The sequence below is a fragment of the Carettochelys insculpta genome, chromosome 28, assembly GCF_033958435.1.
Source record: "Carettochelys insculpta isolate YL-2023 chromosome 28, ASM3395843v1, whole genome shotgun sequence".
In the NCBI taxonomy this organism is placed as follows: domain Eukaryota; kingdom Metazoa; phylum Chordata; order Testudines; family Carettochelyidae; genus Carettochelys; species Carettochelys insculpta.
Window position 1 is genome coordinate 15,945,664 of NC_134164.1, and position 23,074 is coordinate 15,968,737.

Genomic DNA, 23,074 nt, shown 5'->3' on the forward strand with positions numbered 1-23,074 from the left:
GCTCAAATCTGTTGAAGTGGGAGTTTGCCTATGAATCATACAGTTTGTCAAAACAGCTCCAGGAGATTTTTGGTGTATTAATGCTTGAAGTCCTTTATTGCAGCCTGACATAGAGGGTGCTCGGGCAGGGCATATGCCCATGCAGTTCGACCACTGTCAGAGATTTGACTCTATAAAGCTATCAATTATATCAGAAAGATCCTCAGTTTTACTCATCCCTGTAATTTCTTTACAGGACAGTAAATCTTCATTTATTTTACCATCATCAATGAATCTAATGTACGTTATTAAATGAGAATTTTTAGCGTTCTCTGTTGGCTCATCTGTCTGAACGGCAAATGATTCACTTCTTGATTTTTTCAGTTAGTTGCTCATTAAGGTCTTCTGCCATATCTGCATTCAGCAGCAAACGGTGTCACTAGACACAGTGATACTATAAAGTGGTTTAGCCCTAGACTCCCCCAACATAGTTGTAACCATATCAGTAGCTGATGGAAGTGTTACATTTTCTCCAGTTGTGTGGGGCTTTTGGCACTGAGCAATTCTGTATGCAACTTGATAAGAAGCTAAAAGTGATTTTGAAGGGATGCTTATCTTACGTACTTAACTAGACTCTCACATTGTGCTGTTTCATTCATCTCTTTTTTCAAATGAGATTTGTTAAGTCAGCATGACTTGTTTCCAGATATTGTTTTAGTTTGCTTGGCTTCATACTTTCAGCAGATAGCATTTGCTGACAAATTACATATTGAGGCTGTTCTATTCCAGTAACAAAAACACTTGTGAAACCAAAAGATATGTAACTTTCACCATATTTCCTTGATTTAAGCCTATTTTTATCAGCAATATCGGTAGATTTGTCATCAGTTTTTCATTTACCACCCCACAAAAACCTTTCCAAGTTGTAAGGCTAAAAATTTAAAATAACATAAGTTTTTATTTTTCTATGTTTTTATAAGTTTATGCAACTTTTTATAAGTTTTTATAAATTTATAATAATTAGTAATAGACTGGAACTACATATACACGCTATGGACTACTAAAGACGTTGTACAGTAAGGTCTCAGAGTACGCAAACCCAGAGTATGTGACTCTGCTCTTATGTGGCTGACCCCTTCATTCAGGTGCAGATCCTACTCAATCTCCCTGGCCCCAGTTCAACCCCCCTGCCTGCTCTCAACCCACACATGGCTCTGACTCAACCTACCCCCATGCCTGGCCCTTATGCGTGGCGCTGGCTCAACGTGCCCCCCCCACCCCCCCGCTTTAAACCTCCTGTGCGTGGCCCCAGTTCCATGCTCCCACCCCAGTTTAAACCCCACCCCCTCCCCACACGTGGCCCTGGTTCCATCCTCCAGCCCTGATTCAACCCCCTGCGCGCGGCTCCACTTCAACCCCCCCCGCCCGGGTTCAACCCCCTGCGTGTGGCCCCAGCTCAAAGCTGCCACGGCCCGACTCACCACCCCTGTGTGTGGGTCCAGCTCAACTCCACCCCTCGACCACCTGCTGCCCTAACTCACCCCAGGCTTAGCCCCCAGCCGACCACTAGGCTTAGTCCTCCCCAACTGCCCCCATGCTCCAGGACTTACCTTTCTGCTGCTTCCCCGGCTGCAGAACGTGCGTTCAGTGAGGGAAAAAGTCAGACCCTAACTTACGCATTATTGCAAAAGAAAAACCGAATCCAGCTGTGACTCTCCTTTAAGTTGCTTGTGATCCCCTGAGGTGTTGGGACCCACAGTTTGAGAAACACAGCCATAGAGTAATAAAATTGAATACTGTTCAACATCAGTGAATTGAGGCTGTCTCTTTTCTGTCATTTTAGGACTCTATTCTGCAGCCTCTCTGTGTATGGAAAGTATTAAATAGAGCGATTGCAAGAGGGGGCCCTTCGCTTTGCAGTACAAAGTACTTGATCTTTAGCCTAATCTCACTGAAATCAATGAGAGATTAAACTTGAATTCGGTGGCAGGAGGAGAACTTGATACCTTTTACTAAAGTGTAGATGATTTCAAAACCTAATGGTGATTAACATACAGATAGATATTTCATTTGATTAGAGATTACCATATACTAAAGAGGCAATAGTCTACTTCATAATCCCGTGAGACAACTTGTACTACATCGCTGGTAAATCTATCATTTAATGGCTCACTCATCTAAAATGTATACCAGAATCTCTCATAATTATATCGAAAAAGCCCACTGCAGTTCCTGTCATTCTAGTTTTATCTATTTGCCTTTGCCATGTTTTCCTTTGATCAAACAAGGTTCCCTACTGAACAATTCTTTCATCTTATGAAACACAGGCATTTGGAACAAACCAGGAGGATTACGCAAGTTACATCATGAATGGCATTATCAAGTGGGGTGACCCTGTAACAAGGGTGCTGGAAGATGGAGAATTGCTTGTCCAGCAAACCAAAAATAGTGACCGCACGCCGCTTGTTAGCGTTCTTTTAGAAGGTGAGTATAGGGGGCACTAATATATTGCTTTTGAAAGTGAACTACAAACACAAGCCAGTCTGGTCAGTTATCACATACGACTGTTTGGAGTAGGCATCTGATAGAATCATAGAATACTAGAAGTGGAAGGGACCTCAAAGTCATCAAGTCCAGTCCCGTGCACTCATGGCACAACAGGCACCATCTAGATCATCCCTGATACATGTTTATCTAACCTACTCATAGATATCTTCAGTGATGGAGATTTCGGAAGCTCTTAGCCAATATGTTCCAGTGTTCAACAGTCCACTTACCAGAAAGAAGAGTATCATTAGTACATGGCGAAATGAGTAGATGAATACATGTTGGGCCAGATTTTAAAATAGGGTTCTCTGGTTCTGAGAGAGTGTAGGGCATTCCTGCTCTAGGAGCGCTGGGGTAGGGTGGGGGGTATTATTTGTAGCTAAGTCATACTCGTTGGAGTCCAAATAGTCTCTGTAATGAGCCCATTTAGAAAGTAATGTTATGCATGAGCCAAGAAAATAGTGAATTTTCTATACGTAGAAGGTCACTTCAAAGTTTCAGGTCCTAGTGAACAAGATGATTAACTTGCTCAAGTCCATCTAGCTTTCCTTGAGCTTTGTAAAATCTATTACTCCCTCTTTCTGACTTGCATCTTTTTCTTCACACAGGTCCCCCACATAGTGGAAAGACTGCCTTGGCAGCAAAGATTGCAGAAGAATCCAACTTTCCTTTTATCAAGATCTGTTCTCCTGATAAGACAATTGGATTTTCAGAAACCGCAAAGTGCCAAGCTATGAAGAAGGTACTATGGTCTCTTCCAGCCCAAGCATTTTAGGATTACTATAATTACTTGAACCTGATTATTGAACATAATACTCAGTTTAACCAGGGTATTATTTTTAGAGTCCTTTTTATTATTTCAGGTGTATGTTTAATTTGAGCTTCTGTTATGATGATTTATATTTTTGTGCAGTCTTCTTGTGATTACTCTTTGATTTGACTAGCTTCTTCATTGCTTTGTAATTCTCCCTTTTGGAGTTAAATGCTACTGTGGTGGATTTCTTTAACAATTCTTCCTAAAAGGATATTGAATGTAATTGTGTTATGGTTGCTATTACTGACCAGTTTAACTATATGTTCTTCTTGGACCAGGTCTTATACTGCTCTTAGGACTATGTTAAGAATTGCCTCTCCTTTGTGGGTTCCAGATTAACTGCTCAAAGTAGTTGTCCTTGTTCTTGTGTTTGGAAATTTTCTCTGCATCCCATCCTGATTTGACAAGTACCCAGTAAATATGGGGATAGATGAAATCCCCTGTTGCTGCTTGTATGTTTGCAGCCTTTCTTATCTCCCTGAGAACTTTACAATCACTATCCTAATCATGTGGTCTGTAGTACATCTATACTTTTATTAATCAAGCATGGTATTTCTGTTCATAAAGAATCGGTGGTACTGTTGGATTTATTTAAAGTTTGTACTATATTTGGCTTTTATTTATTTCACATGTAGTGGTGACTACTGTGTGGGGAAGTGCTAACTGTATATTCCTCATTTTCTGGGTGCTTGACTTGAGACCAGGGGGGCTAATTTGCAGAAGTACTGAACACTCACATCTGCAAGTGACAACAGTGGGAATTGTCTTCTGAAAGTGTAAAGTGCTAAGAACTCTGAACAATTAGGTGTCTGAAATTGGGCTCCTGAAGCTGCTTGAAACTTCTGAATTTAATCTGTATCTATTGTCCATCAGTAAAAGGGGGATCAGAGTAGCCCCCTAACCTTCCAGGAATGTTGCCAAGCTAGATGAATGATTGTGAAGCGCTCTAGGTGTGAATGCTATAGAAAAGTCAAGGAAGAAATTGATTAGTCTGTCTTCTGTGCAGAATTTGAATATAGTGCAGTAAATGAACCATGAGACTACTCACTGGACATGGAGGATAAAATGAAATATTGAGTAGCTCATCATTCAGTGTGCACTACCCATAGTGTGTGCTGAATTAGGCAGGGTCTAACGAGAGGAAAAAAGGGTGCTCATATAATAAAAGGTCTGATAATGCATGTACATAAGGGGGCTCAATTAAGATCATACTACTAAACTTAATTCTGGAATTTCTTTATTTTGAGTGCCTGACTTTTCAAACTGTGTGTTCTTTAAACATTTGTGTGTGTAATGAAACATGAATGTTTGGGTATGTGGAAGAATTCAGAAGAAAAAAGGACAGGTTGGAGCCTGCAGCCTGGGGTAGTCGACAAAGCATAGTCTTGTCCTGGGGGTCTGAGTTTTATATGACTGGGAAGCGAAGAAAAAGGGAGGAATAGAAGCTAGGGAGGTTGCAGTGGGTGACAGCTTTCCTCTGAGGTATCTGGAGATGCACCCGAATTTGGGGCGTGCTGAGCCAGGGTCTCGATGAACTGTTACAAAGCTATCTGTATTGAAATCTGATTAAAGGGGGCATTTCATTTTACTAATAATGTGTTGGCTTCACTTTGATTAAAGTGAGTCATGGGGAAACTAAACTGGTGCTACCAGTTTAGATACACGTGGTGCCTGAACAGGGACTGAAACCTCCATCCCAGCAGGGAAAAGAGAAGGCAAAGAGGTGTTTGTGCTGTTCATGGCTGTGAGATGTCCAGCCTGCTAGGCTGGAGCATGGAGCCACAGCAGCAGTCCCAGAAGTGCTTGGTGAGGGGCCCAGCAGTTTCAGGAGCAACTGAACAGGACAGCTTGTGACAAACTCTGAAAGGGAAGGAGACATTGTCTTACCAGTTGTGTGCACACTGTCACCAGGAGAGGCACATAATTTGTATCTGCTCAGTGCTTTTTTGTGTTTAAAAAAAAAAAAAAAAAAGAGGGTACTGATACCATGTGCCTGGGGTGCTGTGCCCCGCTGGCAGCCCCAGTTGTGGGATCCCCAGCTGGAGCACTCTGAAAAAAGGCTCTGGCACTGCATACCAGCACAAAACAAGCACTGTATCTGCCACAGGGACACACGGGACTGTGTGTAATGCTGGCTGACAAGTAGCACTGAAAATCCTGGGTACGTTTGCAGTGTTAGTGATGCTAGCTCCAGACAGAAGCTGAATAAAGTACTCAGGGGGAGTTGGAAAGGGTGTCTCAGTTGTAAGTCAGGAAGGATGATACCCTGGTGGTAACTGTTTTTCAGTGTGGGGAAGAAGGGTGTGTCAGAAGGTGCTGCCTTGCAAAACCATTGGACAGATTTTTGGAAGTAAAAGAGTGCAGTAAGAGAGCTCCACAATCAGATGCACTGTGAGAGGTGCAAGGCGCAGTGAGCTGGAGGGGCCAAGGTTGGGCCTGGACTTTTCCCCACTTCCAGGGTTGCCTTGACTCAGGACTCACACCCTCAGAGGATGAATGTGGGGAATCTAAATAGCATGATACCATGTCCCAAAGAAGGCAGTAAGCCGGTCTGGAAGACTGCAGGGTTCCCAAGCAGGAGAGACTAGGGGAAAGACCAAAATGAGGTTAGTGGTTCTGGAGGCTCTCATGGGCTTGAACAGTTAGCTTTGCAGGCCCAGATGCAGGTTTTCTTATACAACCTGGCTAAGCAACAAGAATAAATCCAGTGCATAAAAGACAGGTATTTGGTTGTGGCCAGGCCTTATCAGGTGAGGAGGGTGTGGGTATGTGTGCGCGTGCATGCATAGGAGGGCCATTTGGCCCAGGCCTCAGGAAACAAAAGGGGCCTCAGATTTTGACATTTTTCTACCAAGTCATTTCCATGTATTATACACCTTCCAGTCATAACAGAGACAACAAAAGAAGCTATATGTACCTGCAAAAAATTGATTTAAAGAATTGTGGGACCTTGGGCCTTCGCTGTTTTTTTTTTTTGGTCACACCTGAATTTTCATTTGCATGTCTGGAGTCTGCAATAGCTTTGTGTTTAGTGATGCTATTTATGAAATGCTGTTTACGGTCTTTGCGTAGTTTAGGGCAGAGGTGAGCAAAATTTTTAGGTCGTCCTCCTGCCCCCTTTTTGGCCCTGGAATTAACCAGGCCTTCCCAACCTGTGGGAGAATCACAGGAAGGGATGTGGTGGCGGGGGATGCTCAGGAAATGGGTGGTGTGCTTAGGAAGATGGTACTGGGTAGCTCCCTATCCCTATCCTTCAGTATATCTACCTCTCCCCCTAGCTTAGTGTAATCTCCGAACTTGCTGAGGGTGCAATCCATCCACTCATCCAGGTCATTAATGAAGATGTTGAACAAAAATAGCCTCAGGACTGACCCTTGGGGAACTCCATTTGATACTGATCGTCAGCCAGATATCAAGCCATTGATCATAACCCATTGAAGCCAACGATCTATCCAGCTTTCTGTCCATCTTAAAGTCCATTTATCCAATCCATACTACTTCAATTTGTTGGCAAAAATACTGAGACCGTATCAAAAGCTTTGCGAAAGTCCAGGTATATCACATCCAAGAAGGAAGAGGAACTGGAAACTGCTTTGACTGAGGGGGAAGAGAATGAATCCCAGAAAAACACGTCACTGAAAGCAGTCCATGAGCTCAGCTCACTATACTTCAAGGAGACCTGCAGGTGGAGTGAGCAACCAGTATCAAAGTTGAAAACTGGAAGCAGGAGTGAGGGAGGAACTAAAGAAACTGGAAAAGGAGCTAGGAGATACATCAGATACGCCACTGTTCCACAGTGGAATCTTGGGTCAAACTGGGAGTAGGAAATGATTCCTCTGAGGAAAACCCTGGATGATGAGTGTGATATTTTCTCAGTGGGTCCAGAAGTGACTGACTTGTTATCTTTCTTCCTTAACAGAGAGACTATTTGGTGTTAAAGTTTGTTAGCCAGCCAGCCAAATTTCCTAAGACTCTGCTAGTCGTCTTTGGCTTGCAGGTAACCTTTGATACACCCTAGTCCCCAGGTTTCATGGAAGAGCAGTCCTTTGCAGTATTCTGTCACTGGACACACTCAGAAATTGCTGAGTTTTTGCTGTCTCCGCAGAGGCGCATACATATCAGCCTGTTGGCTCAGCTGAGGAGATGTCACCTCTGACTTTACTATTGCACTGGTTGAACTTATGGTAAAATAAGAAAAAGTGATTATTAACAAAAGGCAGAGATTTAAATGATACTATGCATAGCTATTAGCAATTGAAAATGGCTACAGTAAAATGAAAGTATAACCATGATTAACTTGTGTTGTAGGTTAACAAAACTTAACCTGCAGCACAGGTTTATCAAAATTCCTTTGCTAGGAACGAGCTTGCTTGTCAACTCTGCCTGATTTTAAACCTATTTTTAGTAGAGTCATACAACAATTTTTTGTTACCCGTACATACATCACACAGGCCGTGTCTACATGAGCCCCAAACTTCGAAATGGCCATGCAAATGGCCATTTCGAAGTTTACTAATGAAGTGCTGAAATGCATATTCAGTGCTTCATTAGCGTGCGGGAGGCCACGGCACTTCGAAATTGACACGGCTTGCCGCTGCGTGTCTCGTCCCAACGGGACTCCTTTTCGAAAGGACCCCACCTACTTTGAAGTCCCCTTATTCCCATGAGCTGATGGGAATAAGGGGACTTCGAAGTAGGCGGGGTCCTTTCGAAAAGGAGCCCCGTCGGGACGAGCCGCGCGGTGGTGAGGCGTGTCAATTTCGAAGTGCTGCGGCCGCCCGCACACTAATGAAGCACTGAATATGCATTTCAGCGCTTCATTAGTAAACTTCAAAATGGCCATTTGCGTGGCCATTTCGAAGTTCGGGGCTCGTGTAGACGTAGCCACAATGATTATGATGACCAGTGTGATATAAGCTTTTATTTGATGCCTTTTTATAGCTAAATACTGTAACAATGTGTTACGTTCAGTGAGGTTGTCAGAAGTCGCTGTTACGTAACAGTGATCCCTTTGCCAGCAGGTACTGAAGGACTCTTAGGCTACGTCTACGCTACCATGGCGATGTGCATGGCAATTTCAAAGTTTTTGGCTAGTGTAGACACAGCCTTAATGTTATAAATCAAGATTCAGGAGGCACAAATCCAGGGGAGGAGCTGAAGGCATTTACAAGAAGTGAAGGAGCTGACAGAACTGCTGGAAGGAACCAGATAGCTGATAGTGAGCTTTGAGATGGCAAAGCAGGGAGTGAACATGCAGAACTATCCACAGGGATGAGGATTATTCAACAGGGCAAGGACGACTGTGACCACAAGCACAAGAAGGTGGGAGCCCAGATTCAAAAAGTGTGAATAAATTGAGTTGTTGCCTTAGTGCAGGGATGGGTAATAAGGGCACGCCCCCTCCAATTGGCCATGGTTTACTGTTCCCAGCCAATGCGAGCTGCAGAAAGCAGTGTCCTTGTCCACCCTCCTCCTTGCAGTTCCCATTGAACAAGACATGAGAAGTCATTCTTCCGCTCTACTCTGTGCTGGTTAGGCCTTAGGTGGAGTATTGTGTCCAGTTCTGGGCATCGCAGTTCAAAAAGATGCAGAGAAACTAGAGAGGGCCCAGAAAAGAGCGACAAGAATGATTAAAGGTCTAGAGAATGTGACCTATGAAAAAAGGCTGAAAGAATTGGGCTTGTTTAGTTTGGAAAAGAGAAGATTGAGGGGAGACATGATAGTGGTTTTCAGGTATCTAAAAGGGAGTCATAAGGAGGAAGGAGCAAACTTGTTCTTCTTGGCCTCTGAGGACAGAACAAGATGATGTCTATCAGGGATGGTTTAGATAGTACTTGGTCCTGCCATTGGGGCAGGGGGCTGGACTCGATGGCCTCTCAAGGTCCCTTCCAGTCCTAGTGTTCTATGATTAGCTAGGAACAGCCAATTGGAGCTGCAAGCAGCCATACCTGCAGACCCACAGATGACCCAGGCAAGTGATGTCGTAGAATCATAGAATCCTAGGGCTGGAAGGGACCTCAGGAGGTCACCTTATCCAGCCCCCTGCCTAAAGCAGGATCAACTCTAACTGAATCAACCTAGCCTGGACTTTGTCAAGCCAGGGCTCAAAAATCTGTAAGGATGAAGATTCCACCAACTCTCTAGGTAACGTGTTCCAGTGCTTCACCACTCTTCTGGTGAAATAGTTTTTTCCTCATATCCAACCTACACCTCCCTTTGTATCTTCAGACCATTGCTTCTTGTTCTGCCATGTGCCACTATTGAGAACAGCCTCTCTCTATGCTCTTCAAGAAGTTGAGGCTGAAATCAGATCACCCCTCATGCCTCTCTTCTGCAAACTAAACAAGCCCAAATCCCTCAGCCTCTCTTCGCAGGCCATGTGCTCCAGGCCCCTAATAATTTTCATCGCCCTCTGTTGAATCTGCCCCTTTGTATCCACATCCTTTCTGTACTGGAGGGCCCAGAATTAGATGCAGTGCTCCAGATGTGGCCTCACCAGTGCTGAATACAGGAGAATAATAACTTCTTTAGATCTGCTGGAAACGCTGCTTCTCATGCACCCAACTATGCTATTAGCCTTCTTGGCTACAAGAGCACACTGTTGACTCATATCCAGCCTCTCATCCACTGTAATCCCCAGGTCCTTTTCTGCTGCATTGCTGCTTAGCCAGTCAGTCCCCAGCCTGTAACAGTGCTTGGGATTCTTCCGTCGCAAGTGCAGGATTCTGCACTTGTACTTGTTGAACCTCATCAGATTTATTTTGGCCCAATCCTTCAATTTATCTAGATCACTCTGGACCCTATCCCTACCCTCCAATGTATCTACCTCTCCCTCTAGCTTAGTGTCATATGCAAATTTGCTGAGGGTGCAACCCATCCCCTCATCCAGGTCATTTATAAAGATGTTGAATAATACCAGCCCTAGAACCACCCCTTGGGGCACTTCACTTGAAACCAACCGCCAACAAGACATAGAGCCATTGATCGCTACCTTTTGGGCCCGACCATTTAGCCAGCTTTCTATCTTACAGTCCATGTATCCAATCCATACTTCCTTAGCTTATGGGGAAGAATGTGGGAGACTTTATCTAAAGTTTTGCTAAAGTCAAGGTGTATCACATCCATTGCCTTCCCCATGTTCACAGAGCCAGTTACCTCATCGTAGAAGCTAATCAGATTGGTCAGGCAGGACTTGCCCTTTGTGAATCCATGTTGACTACTCTTGATGACTTTCCCCTCTTCCAAGTGCTTCAAACTGGATTCCTTGAGGATTCCCTCCATGATTTTTCTGGGGACTGAGGTAAGGCTGACTAGTCTATAGTTCCCTGGATTGTCCTTCTTTCCATTTTAAAGATGGGCACTGCATTTGCATTTTTGCAAACATCTGTGACCTGTCCTGATTTCCACGCGTTTTGAAAGATAATAGCCAAAGTCTCTACAATGACATCTCCCAATTCTCTAAGTACCTTTGGATGCATTAAATATAGACCTATGGGTTTGTATAGTAACAGAGAGGGAGCCGTGGTAGTCTATGTACTATCAAAACAAAAAAGCAGTCAAGCAGCACTTTAAAGACTAACAAACTAATGTATTAGCTTTTGTGGGACAGACCCACTTCTTCAGACCATAGCCATACCAGAACAGACTCAATATTTAAGGCATAGAGAACCTGATCCACAAACCAGTTAGTCTACATTTTAATGGAGTGGGCCATTCTATTAATGACTTAAGAGTTTGTGTCTTATTGAAGAAGAATTTTCCCAAAGCAGACTGAAAGATAAACTGCTGAACTCGCTCTCATATTCAAATTCGACACATTTAATACGTGGTTTAGATAGAAAGGGATAGAAAATAAGACAAAGAATATCTTACTTCCCCTATATAAAACTATGGTATGCCCACATCTTGAGTACTGCATGCAGATGTGGTCTCCTCACCTCAGAAAGGATATATTGGCATTAGAAAAGGTTCAGAAAAGGGCAACTAACATGATTAAGGGTTTGGAACGGGTCCCATATGATGAGAGGCTAGAGAGACTGGGGCTTTTCAGACTGGAAAAGAGGAGACTGAGGGGCAATATGATAGAGGTATATAAAATCATGAATGGTGTGGAGAAAGTGAATACAGAAAAGTTATTTACTTGCTCCCATAATATAAGAACTAGAGGACACCAAATGAAATTAATGAGTAGCAGGTTCAAAACTAATAAAAGAAAGTTTTTCTTCACACAGCGCACAGTCAACCTGTGGAACTCCTTACCAGAGGACGCTGTGAAGGCCAGGACTCTAACAGAGTTTGAAAAAGTAACAAAGAGGAAGCTGTGCTAGTCTATACACTATCAAAACAAAAAGCAGTCAAGTAGCTCTTTAAAGACTAACAAATTAATGTATTAGGTGATGAGCTTTCATGGAACAGACCCACTTCTTCAGACCATAGCCAGACCAGAACAGACTCAATATTTAAGGCACAGAGAACCAAAAACAGTAAGCAAGGAGGACAAATCAGAAAAAGATAATCAAGGTGAGCAAATATATAACTATATAAAAATATAACTATAGGGGCTCATCTGCATACTTGGCTCAATCTAATTTTTGACCTTCCCCCCACCCTTCCACTCTCTGATTTGCTCACCTTGATTATCTTTTTCTGATTTGTCCTCCTTGCTTACTGTTTTTGGTTCTCTGTGCCTTAAATATTGAGTTTGGTCTGGTCTGGCTATGGTCTGAAGAAGTGGGTCTGTCCCACGAAAGCTCAGCTAATAAACTATTTTGCTAGTCTTTAAAGTGCTACTTGACTTCTTTTTGTTTTGAGAGTTTGAAAAAGAGCTCGATAAATATTTGGAGTTTAGGTCCATAGATGGCTATTAGCAAGGGGTAAGGTGTGGTGCCTCGCCTTTTGTCGAAGGCGGGAGATGGATGCAGGAGACAAATCGCTTGATCCTTGTCTTCGGTTCACCTCCTCTGGGGCACCAGGCATTGGCTACTGTCAGCAGACAGGTTACTGGGCTAGATGGACCTTTGGTCTGACCCAGCATGGCCGTTCTTATGTTTAAACCGGGGTGCAAATTTTCTGGGACATTATAAGGGCTCTTTTGCATACTTGTCTTAATCTAATTCTTGACAACCCCTGCTCCTCTGCTCTCTGATTTGCTCACCTTGATAATTTTTTTCTGATTTGTCAACCTTGATTACTGCTTTTAGTTCTCTATGCCTTAAATATTGAGTCTGTTCTGGTATGGCTATGGTCTGAAGAAGTGGATTTGTCCCACGAAAGCCAACCTAATAAATTATTTCATTAGTCTTTAAAGTGCTACTTGACTGCTTTTTTTGTTTCTATGGATTTGTGTAAGTCTAGTCTGCAGTTCCCTTATTGCTGTAGAGTCGCATCTTCAGGGTACTTAATAACTGGTGCAGAAGAAAATGGACCAGAAGCTGAGGCAGATAAGGAGAAAGAAAAATATGGCTCCAAACACCTGCAAAATGAGACAAGGCATGACTGTGAGGTCCAGCTCTTGACTCAGGATCAGTGTCACCCAGCTCTAGGAGCAGAAAAGTAAAGACACACAGAAGAGGAGAATGATGAAAGGACACACCGAAACTACAGCCAGATGTCCCAGGGCAAGACAGCTATCAGTAAGCAACATGGTGCTCATTACACACATCCCACTACCTCATTGTCCAAGGGGTGGACACAGACTGTTGAAGTGGGCCATGCCATGCAAAGAGTGCACTTACTCTCACGTTCTTTCACCTGCCGCTACACTGGTTGCTTCTCACTACTTGTTCACCTTTGAAGTCTATCTAGGATAGGAGGGATACTGAAGCAGTGTCAGTTTGCATGGCCTATTATAGGCTTGGCTGTAAACACCAGGCAGATGTACGTCATGCGTGTGTGTCTGCAGTCACTGCTGCAAAACCTTACACCTCCAGTGCCTGGTGTGCATGCGACTCTTAACGGGGACAGCTCATCTCAGAGAACCTCCAGTTACACGGACGTAATCTCCTCTCAGTTACAAGTAACTGGAAATTTTTGAGATCTGTGGTCTGTGTTTGTAATCTAGTATCTCCTCTCCATCTCCTCAACTGCAGACTGGCCTGCTGAGTGATAAGAGGATTACTGGACAGCTGTTGACCCACACCATCTATTATGTACCCTTGGCTTGGGAGCAAGTCAGGATGCATAGCACACATGTGGGTCAGTGGACCCTAAGAAAACCTTCTGGATCCCATGCATGGCGTACATGTACTCCCACGTTTGGAGCACAGCTGATTCCCCCACTCCCGCATGCTTTTTGAAAATCAGCTTATGAAAATGCATAACTCAAAGAAGCTCTAGGCAAAATGCAGTATGTAACACGTTTAAAGTTACAATCTGCTAAATATGTGTATTCTACTTCTCTGCTTGTATCCTTCTTGTGTATGACTTCAGAAATATGAAGCATGACTCTATAAATCTAGACTTTGTAGTGAAAGTATTTAAAAACTCAGTGGCCCGGTGCTCAAGATAAAGTCCAGTGAATTGTTTTGTTTTTCCTGTAACCCAAACTGGGGTTGGGCCCACAATGTGGGCAGGCCACATGATATTGGAACCCATTTTGGGTCTTGTACTTTTCTATTCAAGGTGACAAAATTTTGCACTGAACACAAAGAATTCCATCTTGGCTGACAGGAATACGAAGGTGGGAAAAATAGAGGTGCTATCCAGATGCCATGAGACACCCCACTTACCATCCAAGATGCCTGCTGGAAACATCTAAGACTGAATATGAGAAGGATTGGACCCAAGCTAGGAGGCTGCCTTGCTTGTGAAAGAGATGAATGGAACAGCTGTTAGAGTACGAATTTGATTGTAGCAAGTTGTAGACTGTATTAGGCTCAATTGGCATGTTTTGTTTATTTTGGCTTAGTAACTAACTTTAATCTGCTTTCACTTGCAGTCACTTAAATCCTACTTTTATTTATTACAAGTCCTGTTATCCAGAGGTGGGGGGAGGGGTAAGGAAAACCACTGTGCATATCTTTTTTTCATTGATAAAGTGGGCTAGCCTCATGAGCTTTCTCTGTGTAAAATTTCTATTTGTTTGGATTTATTTGAGGTTTTGGTCCTGTTTGGTGCTCCTGGTTGCTGTCAGTGGCCTTGTAGTTGAGCTTGCCCAGAGCTGAGTTGGTTCACCTTCTGTCTAGCTCTACTGTGGGTGAGTTGTTACCCCAACTTTGTGCATTGACTGGAGGTACCAGAGCTTCTGGCCTAGCGGGATAGGTGGTGGGGTGTCCCAGAGAGCAGATAGATGGGCCCGTCATGTGCATCATTTAAGAACCTCTGATTACAAGTAAGTAACTTCTTCCTCTGCTGAATTCACCCTACCAAAAGGAAGCATAGTAGCAAGTTATGTGGAAAAGCTTGAAGTACTCAATGATTTTCATGCTTTGGTTTTAACAGGAAAGATCAGCTCCCAGGCTGCTGCACTGGATAGCGCAGTAGAGGGAGGAGGTTGGAAAAGAACAGGTTAAGGACTGTTGAGGAAAGTTGGACATTCACAGATCGATGGGACCAGATCAGATGTATCCAAGGATTCTTAGGGATTTGGCTGATGTGGTTGTGGAGCCTGGGCCATCAAATTTGTATGTGGGAGAGGTCCTGGACAATGGGAAAAAGGCAAATGTGGCACCCATCTTTTAAAAAGGGAAGGAGGAGAATCCGGGGAATCACACATCAGTCAGCTTCTCCTCCATTCCTAGAGAAACCAAGGAGCAGGTCCTCAAGAAATCCATTTTGAAATGGAGGAAAGAAAGTGATCAGGAATGGTGAATGTGGATTCCCCTGCCTGACCAACGTAATGTGTTCTTTGAGTTAACTGGCTCTGTGCTTACAGAGGAAATGGTGGACATGCTATACCTTGATTTTAACAAAGCTTGTGGTGTGATCTCCTGCAGTATTCTTGCCAGCAAGTTAAAGAAGTGTGTCTTGAATGAATGGACTATAAGGTGGATAGAAAGCTGGTGAGATTATCATGCTCAATGGGTAGTGATCAACAGCTCCATGTCTAGTTGGCAGTGGGTATCAAGCAGAGTGCCCTGGGGTCAGTCCTAGGCCTGGTGTTCAAAATCTTCATCAATGATCTGGGTGATGGGATCAGGTGCACCCTCAATACGTTCATGGGTGACGCTAAACTGTGGGGAGGAAGAGATTGATATACAGAAGGGCAGGGATAGGGTGCAGAGTGACCTAGATAAATTGGAGGATTGGGCCAAAAGAAATCTGTTGAAGTTTAACAAGGACACATGGAAAGTCCTGTGTTAGGATGGAAGAATCCCATGCACTGCTGCAGGCTGGGGACTGACTGGCTGAGCAGCAGTTGTGCAGAAAAGAACTAGGGGAGTGCAATGTATGAGAAGCTAGTGAGTCACCAGTGAGCCCTTATTGCCAGCTGTGCTAATGACACCTTGGGCTTCATTAGTAAGTAGGAGCATTACCATCAAATCAGCACTAATGAAGTACCATCTGTAATATTGCATCCATTTTTGGGCTCCTCACTGAAGAAAGAATATGTACAAATTGGAGAGAGTCCAGCAGAGGGGGCTGGGACACAAGACTTATGAGGACAGGCTGAGGAAACTGGTCTTATTTAGTTTTCAGAGGAGAAGAATGAGGGGGGATTTGATGGCAGCCTCAGCTATCTGAAGAGAGGTTCCAGAGAGGATGGGGGTGAAAGGTGAGGAGGCATTGTGTTATGTCAGCCACAAATATGTTGGCATAATGTGAGGCTGTGTGTGTTCCCATAGCCGTGTTGCTGACTTAATGGTGTAAATCATTACCTAAATCTCAAAAGTTTGTGAGTGTGGAGAAGATTACAGATCTCAGCCTCTGGGTGTGCTGTGACAGGAGGGATACCATTCCTGATTGCTTGTGGTGCATCTTTGCCAGCAGTTTTGGTGTTCCTCAGCTCTTGTCTCCAAGTGCCCTTCCTCTGTTTGCCCTACATTTATGACATCACGTGGACCATGGGAAGGAGGCCCTTGAAGAATTCCAGTGGGATTTCCGCACTTTCCACCCCATCATCCACCTCAACCTGTCCACAGAAGAGATCCACTTCCTGGACATTACAGTGCAAATAAATGACGGTCACACAAACATTGCCCTACACCTGAAATCTATTGACTGCTATACTTACCTCCAGCTTTCATCCTGAGCACATCGTATGATACGTTATCTGCAGCCAAGCCCTGGGATACAACCACATTTGCTCCAGTCCCTCAGACAAACACCTACAGCAGAGGCGACCAACCAGTTAGGGACTAAGAAGCATGTGGACGGAGTGCAGAGAGCCACGTACTATATATTTATTTGTATCTATATAGACATACATATAATAGCTCCCTCTCTATAGATAGATAGATACAAATAAATATAGAATATGTGGCTCAATGTCCTCCCCTTCCTCTGGAGCAGGCACCCCCAGAGGGCACTCCCCTGCTCCATCTTGATACTGTTGACTCACTGGAGCCACCACCGCCGTGACCATCCCGAGTGGTGGGGCGCTTGCGCAGAGTGGCAGGCAGGACTCCCAGCACACGGCTTCCAGGCAAAGCCACGTTTAATGGCTCAAAGGACGCATGCAACTTGAGAGCCCCTGGGTTGGCCACTGGAGAAGTAAAGAAACAGATTCACAGAGCCAGACGGGTACCCAGAAGTCACTTGCTACGGACAGACCCAACAAAGTAACAGAATGTCACTGGCCATCATCTACAGCCCCCAACACATCATCAAAGATCTACAACTTTACCTGGGACTAGGGTGATGGTCCCGTTTTAGCTGGGACTGTCCCTTTTTTTTAGCTCCCTGGAGAACTCCCAAGTTTTTCCCCCCCCCCACCACCCAAACAGTCTAATTGTCCTGTGTGCTGCCAAGCAGGGACCTGCATTTTAAAGAGACAGCTCCTTAAGAAGCAGGGGCTGTCTCTTTAAGGAGCCATCTGCAGGAGGTAGGTAGGCCCTTTAAGAAGATTGTTTAAACACACTGTTGCCAGGAGCACCCAGCGTGATGAGGAGGTGATGGTGGAGGAAGGGCAGAGCCAGGCTGCATGGCTGCTGTGCACGCTGCGCACACGGCCTGAGAAAGACAGAGTGGGCTGTGTCTCAGATTGTTTACCCCCACCACTGCTGGCAGGTAGTAGGATTGAGAGAGGGAGGGCAGGGCCCTGTGGCGAGGGAAAGGGGGGTAGCTGCTAGGGGTTTGCACTTAGCTTGGTAACCCAAAGGCAGTGCAAACAGGCAAGTCTCTGGAATAAAGGGCAGCTTGACCCAGGCCAGTGTTTAGATGGGGATCTGTGGTTTTGGAGGTGTCCCATGAAGGATGGGGGGGACAGGACCCAGGAGGGAGCAGAGATCTGAAGAAGGGGAGAAGCAAGGTGAACCATAGAGAGCTGGTAGCATTGGATTAACTCTTCTGGAGGCCAGGGCTATTAAATTTTGTGGGGGCCAGTAGGATTGGGGTGAGCACAAAAATCATGGGTTCAGAATGTGGGGGTTGGGGGGCTTCCAGGCTGGGAGAGAAGGCTGGGGGTGTGAGTTGGGGTGAGGTTGCTCCTGCTCTGAGTGCATGCTCTAAGGTAGAGCCTGGGATGAAGGGCTTGGGATGCAGCAGTAGGGAGCTCCAGGCTGGGGCCCAGGAGTTTAGAGTTTGGGAGGGGCCTCAGCCTGGCCTATTGATGAATGGGGTCAAAGAGGTAAGTGCTCAGGACCCCAGGCAATTTAAAATGGCCTGGAAGGCCCAGACCCTTTTAAATTGTCTAGGCAGGTGTGGCAGGTGGAAGCCCCCATTTGGGGAGGCTAACCTCTCGCGCCCTGCTCCATTCTTTTTGCCAGTGTCTTCCCTCAAAGACCAAAGCCGCAGCCCTCACACTTCCCGAGGAGGTGGAAAAAGTTGAAGTGATGGGAGAAACGGGGTGGAGGCAGGGAGTTTGGCTGCTCCACTTTGCACAGGAGTTAATGGTTTAGAAGGGAAAGAATTCTTTTTACAGCATAATTCTTAAGGAGTTTTGTGGCTATCTGAAACTGATTTATTTTTTAAATATCTTGTGTTACTTTACTGTTTGGTTCATGGCGAATTACAAACTGGAAGAACTTTACCATTGATACTGTTTATTTGAATTTTCAATTACAGTTGGATTTCCAGATAAGTGATTTCCATCAAGTTGTCGCTTTTGTTCAGGGATGGGTATTTGAGCCATTAGGCTGCAGCCCTTATCTTAATCTGGCCCTGCCCTGGCCAATGAGGGAACTAGCTAGGTCAGGTCAGGTCAGGTCTGCAGAGATGGGGAGGGTCTCAGCGAGGTGGCCTTGTTAGTCTGTATAGTCACAAAACAAAACAATAGTTCTTTAGCATCTTAAAGACTAATAATATTATTTATTAGGTTATGAGCTTTCATGGGATGGACCCACTTCTTGGAAGGGGTGGCCCAGAAGCAGCAACAAGGAAACAAACAGGGACCATGTGGCCTGTTTATCTCCGGAGTAGAGAGGGGCAGCTGGGCTTGTGATTAGATGGGAGGTCAGGTCACTGTTTGGGGGAGAGAAACCCACGATGGATGAGTACAGAGAGAGAGAGCAGGAGGCAGCATCAAGGCAAGGGGTGAGGATTTTCAGGCACCAGCCCCCCAACTGCTGGTGACTCACCAGAGCCATTGTGGCCAGACACTGCTCCTGGCCCCGATTGTATTTGTCCTCCACATGGTAATGTAACACATCCATCTTTGCATATGTATATATACCCGCCAAACTGAAGTTTCCACTTAATGCAACTGACAAAGTGGGTTCTAACGGATGAAAGCTTATGCCCAAATAAATTTGTCTTTGGGGTGCCACAGGACTCCTCATTGTCCTGCAGCCTGGGGATAATCAACAAGGCCCTGTCTGGCTTTGGCAGCTGAGTCATGCAAATACAGGAAACTGAGAGAGAAGAGTAGAAGCCAAGCAGGCCATTGCTCTCACAGGCACTTGGAGACACATCAGGTGTGGAGACTGACTTACTCAGCTGTTAGTTCCTGAGCCAGGATCCTGATGAACTCTTGTTACAGTGATTCTTGGAGTAAAACCTAATTAAATGGGTAGCTGCATTTTACTAGTCATATGTTGGATTCCCTTGTCCTGGGCAGTTAATGTGAGGCTTGCACTGTTCCTTTTTGGGAAGGTAAGGTGGTGGCCACCTGCAAGCACTCAGGAGCCACCTGCACTACTACAAGGAAACAACGTGAAATCAATTAATATAATGGCAAAATAAAAAAGCCTTGGTATTTGTTTGGGTTATTCATTTTCATACTTATTTCAATACATCTTCCATTTTTAATTTAAATAAAGCTGCCACCTTGAAGTGCTGCAGATTGCAGTAGTTCTTGCTGTGACAGATGTCGGACTGAGGGGGACTAATTTGGAAATACCTATTCATATTGATGTATCAGTATTGCATGTCCCTGATTCATGACAAGTTCTTACTGAACATAAGAGCAGCCATACTGGGTCAGACCATAAGTCCATCAAGCCCAGTGTCCTGTCTGCTGACAGTGGCCAATGCCGGGTGCCCCAGAGGGAATGAACAGAACAGGTAATCGTCAAGTGATCAATTACCTGTTGCCCATTTCCAGCCTCTTGCAAACAGGGGGTAGGGACACCGTCCATGCCCATCCTGGCTAACAGCCATTGATGGACCTATCCCCCATGAATTTATCTAGTTCTCTTTTGAATTTTACTATAGTCTTGGTCTTCACAACATTCTCCAGCAAGGAGTTCCACAGGTTAACTGTGTGTTGTGTGAAAAAATATTGCCTGTTTGTCTTAAACCTGCTGCCTATTAATTTAATTTGGTGACCCCTAGTTCTTGTGTTGAAATGTTTACTCTGTGGGTGTGTGTTTAATAATAAGATGCTAGAGGGACAGTAACGGTGGATTGAGATAAAACACCTCCTGATAAACAGTGCTGAAGATTAACAGCATAGTATCGTTTAAGTGGTGAAGATGCTGTTTAGAATTGGCAGTTAATTTACAGATCTGTTTTTCCCAGGCTGAGAACTAGCAAATCAAAAGGACACAAGAATTAAAAAGGGGGCTCTGAGGAGAGTGGGAGGCAGTTGGTGTAGGCTGTTATTGGGAAAATAGAGAGAGGATGTGTCTGAAGGAGACCTTCCAAACTGTTAGGGAGATGGCAAACTTTAGGTAAGACAGGCAAATATTCACGCCTTTTAATGTTTAAAACCCACAGGTAAGTGAAAGCTGTGGAGACCTGGGAGACAGGTCAGAAATTGGCGGGAGCATGGTCTATAGTAACAGAGATAAGGGAGGGATAAAGGCAGAACTTAGGGATAAAATCAAATCAGTATTTAAGCTGTCTGTATACAAATGCAAAAAGTATGGGAAATCAGAAGGAAGACCTTGAAATGCTAGTAAATAAACACAAGTATAACATAGTTGGTATCACCAAGACTTGGTGAGATCATACACTTGATTGGACTATTAGTACAGAAGAATACAGTTTGGTCAGGAATGATAGGTAGGAGAAGGAGGAGGTGATGTTGCATTGTATATAAAATGTGTATATTGGAACTGAGGTTGAGATGGACATAGGAAGCAGACGTGTTGAGAGTCTCTGGGTAAGTTTAAAAGGATGTGGAGGGGGGTAAAGATTAAGGACGATGGCATGGTAGTGTGTTTACTGCAGACCACTTAACCGTGAGTTGCTGGATGAGGCTTTTTTAAAGCGACTAACAAAATAATCCAAAGCACAGAACTTGGTGATGATGGGGGATGTCAACTATTCTTATAAAAACACTAGGCAAATACAAGTTAGATGAGGCTACTGTAAGGTGGGTGCACAACTGGCTGGATAACCATACCCAGAGAGTAGTTCTTAATGGTTCTCAATCCTGCTGGAAAAGTATAACAAGTGGGGTTCCGCAGGGGTCTGTGTTAGGACCGGTTCTGTTCAATGTCTTCATCAATGATTTAGATATTGGCATAGAAAGTACACTTATTAAGTTTGCAGATGATACCAAGCTGGGAGGGGTGGCAACTGCTTTGGAGGATAGGGTCATAATTCAAAATTATCCGAATAAATTGGAGAATTGGTCTGAGGTAAACAGGATGACGTTTAATAAGGACAAATGCAAAGTGCTCCACTTGGGAAGGAACAATCAGTTTCACACATACAGAATGGGGAGAAACTGTCTAGGAATGATGACGGCAGAAAGGGATCTAGGGGTTATAGTGGACCACAAGCTAAATATGAGTCAACAGTGTGATGCTGTTGCAAAAAAAGCAAACATGATTCTGGGATGCATTAACAGGTGTGTTGTGAACAAGACACAAGAAGTCATTCTTCTGCTCTACTCTGCGCTGGTTAGGCCTCAGGTGGAGTATTGTGTCCAGTTCTGGGCATCGCAGTTCAAAAAAGATGTGGAGAAAATAGAGAGGGTCCAGAGAAGAGTGACAAGAATGATTAAAGGTCTAGAGAATGTGACCTATAAAAAGGTTGAAAGAATTGGGCTTGTTTAGTTTGGAAAAGAGAAGATTGAGGGGAGACATGATAGCGGTTTTCAGGTATCTAAAAGGGAGTCATAAGGAGGAAGGAGAAAACTTGTTCTTCTTGGCCTCTGAGGATAGAACAGGAGGCAACAGGCTTAAACTGCAGCAAGGGAGGTTTAGGTTGGACATTAGGAAAAAGTTCCTAACTGTCAGGGCGGTCAAACAGTGGAATAAATTGCCAAGGGAGGTTGTGGAATCTCCATTGCTGGAGATATTTAAGAACAGGTTAGATAGATGTCTATCAGGGATGGTTTAGATAGTACTTGGTCCTGCCATTGGGGCAGGGGGCTGGACTCGATGGCCTCTCGAGGTCCCTTCCAGTCCTAGTGTTCTATGATTCCATGATTCTATGATCTGTTGGGAGAAGAGCACAGCAGGACACAGATTATCCAACAAGTTCTTGGAATGCATTGAAGACATTTTTTATATGTATTTATTGATTTATTTTAATTTCAAAAGCTGGAGAAAGCTACCTGGGGGAAGCTGTCCAAGATTTGATTTTAACAGATAGGGAGGAACTGGGTGAGAATTTGAAAGTGACAAGCATCCTGGGTGGAAGTAATCATGAAATGATAGAGTTCATGATTCTAAGGAATGGTAGAAGGGAGAATACCAAAATAAAGACACTGGATTTCAGGAAGTCAGAGATCTGATAGGTACGGTCCCATGGAAAGCAAAACTATGAGAAGAACAGTTGAAGACACCTGGCAAATTTTCAAAGAGAAATTACTAGGGATACAAGAGCAAACCATTCCTCTGAAAAGGAAGGATAGGAAGTATAGCTTGGCTTAGCCAAGGGATCTTGAATGACCTAAAAATCAAACAGGAATTGTGTGAAAGTGGAAACTAGGTCAAAGTACAAAGGAGGAATATAAACAACACGGGAATGTAGGTGCAAAATTAAAAAGACAAAAGCACAACAAAACCTCAGTCCAGCTTGAGACATAAAGGGAAACAAGAAGACATTCTAGAAGTACATTAGAAGCAAGAAGACGACCAAGGACAGGGCAGGCCCATTGCTCAAGGAAGAGGGAGAAACAGTGACAGAAAACATGGAAATGGCAGAGGTATTGAATGATTTGTGTCAGTTTTCACCAAAAAGGTTGATGGAGACTGGATGCCCAACATAGCAAATGCTAGTGGAAATGGGGTAGGCCAAGAA

The 23,074-nt window shown here is 44.3% G+C and overlaps 1 protein-coding gene across 2 annotated transcripts in view; it reads left to right on the forward strand.

The window, feature by feature from the left end:
• Window positions 1-23,074, forward strand: part of NSF (N-ethylmaleimide sensitive factor, vesicle fusing ATPase) — a 201,524-nt gene that overhangs the window by 150,335 nt on the left and 28,115 nt on the right. For both annotated transcript variants that reach the window (XM_074978745.1, XM_074978746.1), the window contains exons 14-15: window positions 2,307-2,463; window positions 3,135-3,268. In XM_074978745.1, coding sequence (XP_074834846.1) covers window positions 2,307-2,463; window positions 3,135-3,268 — 291 coding nt within the window. The remainder of the gene's footprint in view (window positions 1-2,306; window positions 2,464-3,134; window positions 3,269-23,074) is intronic.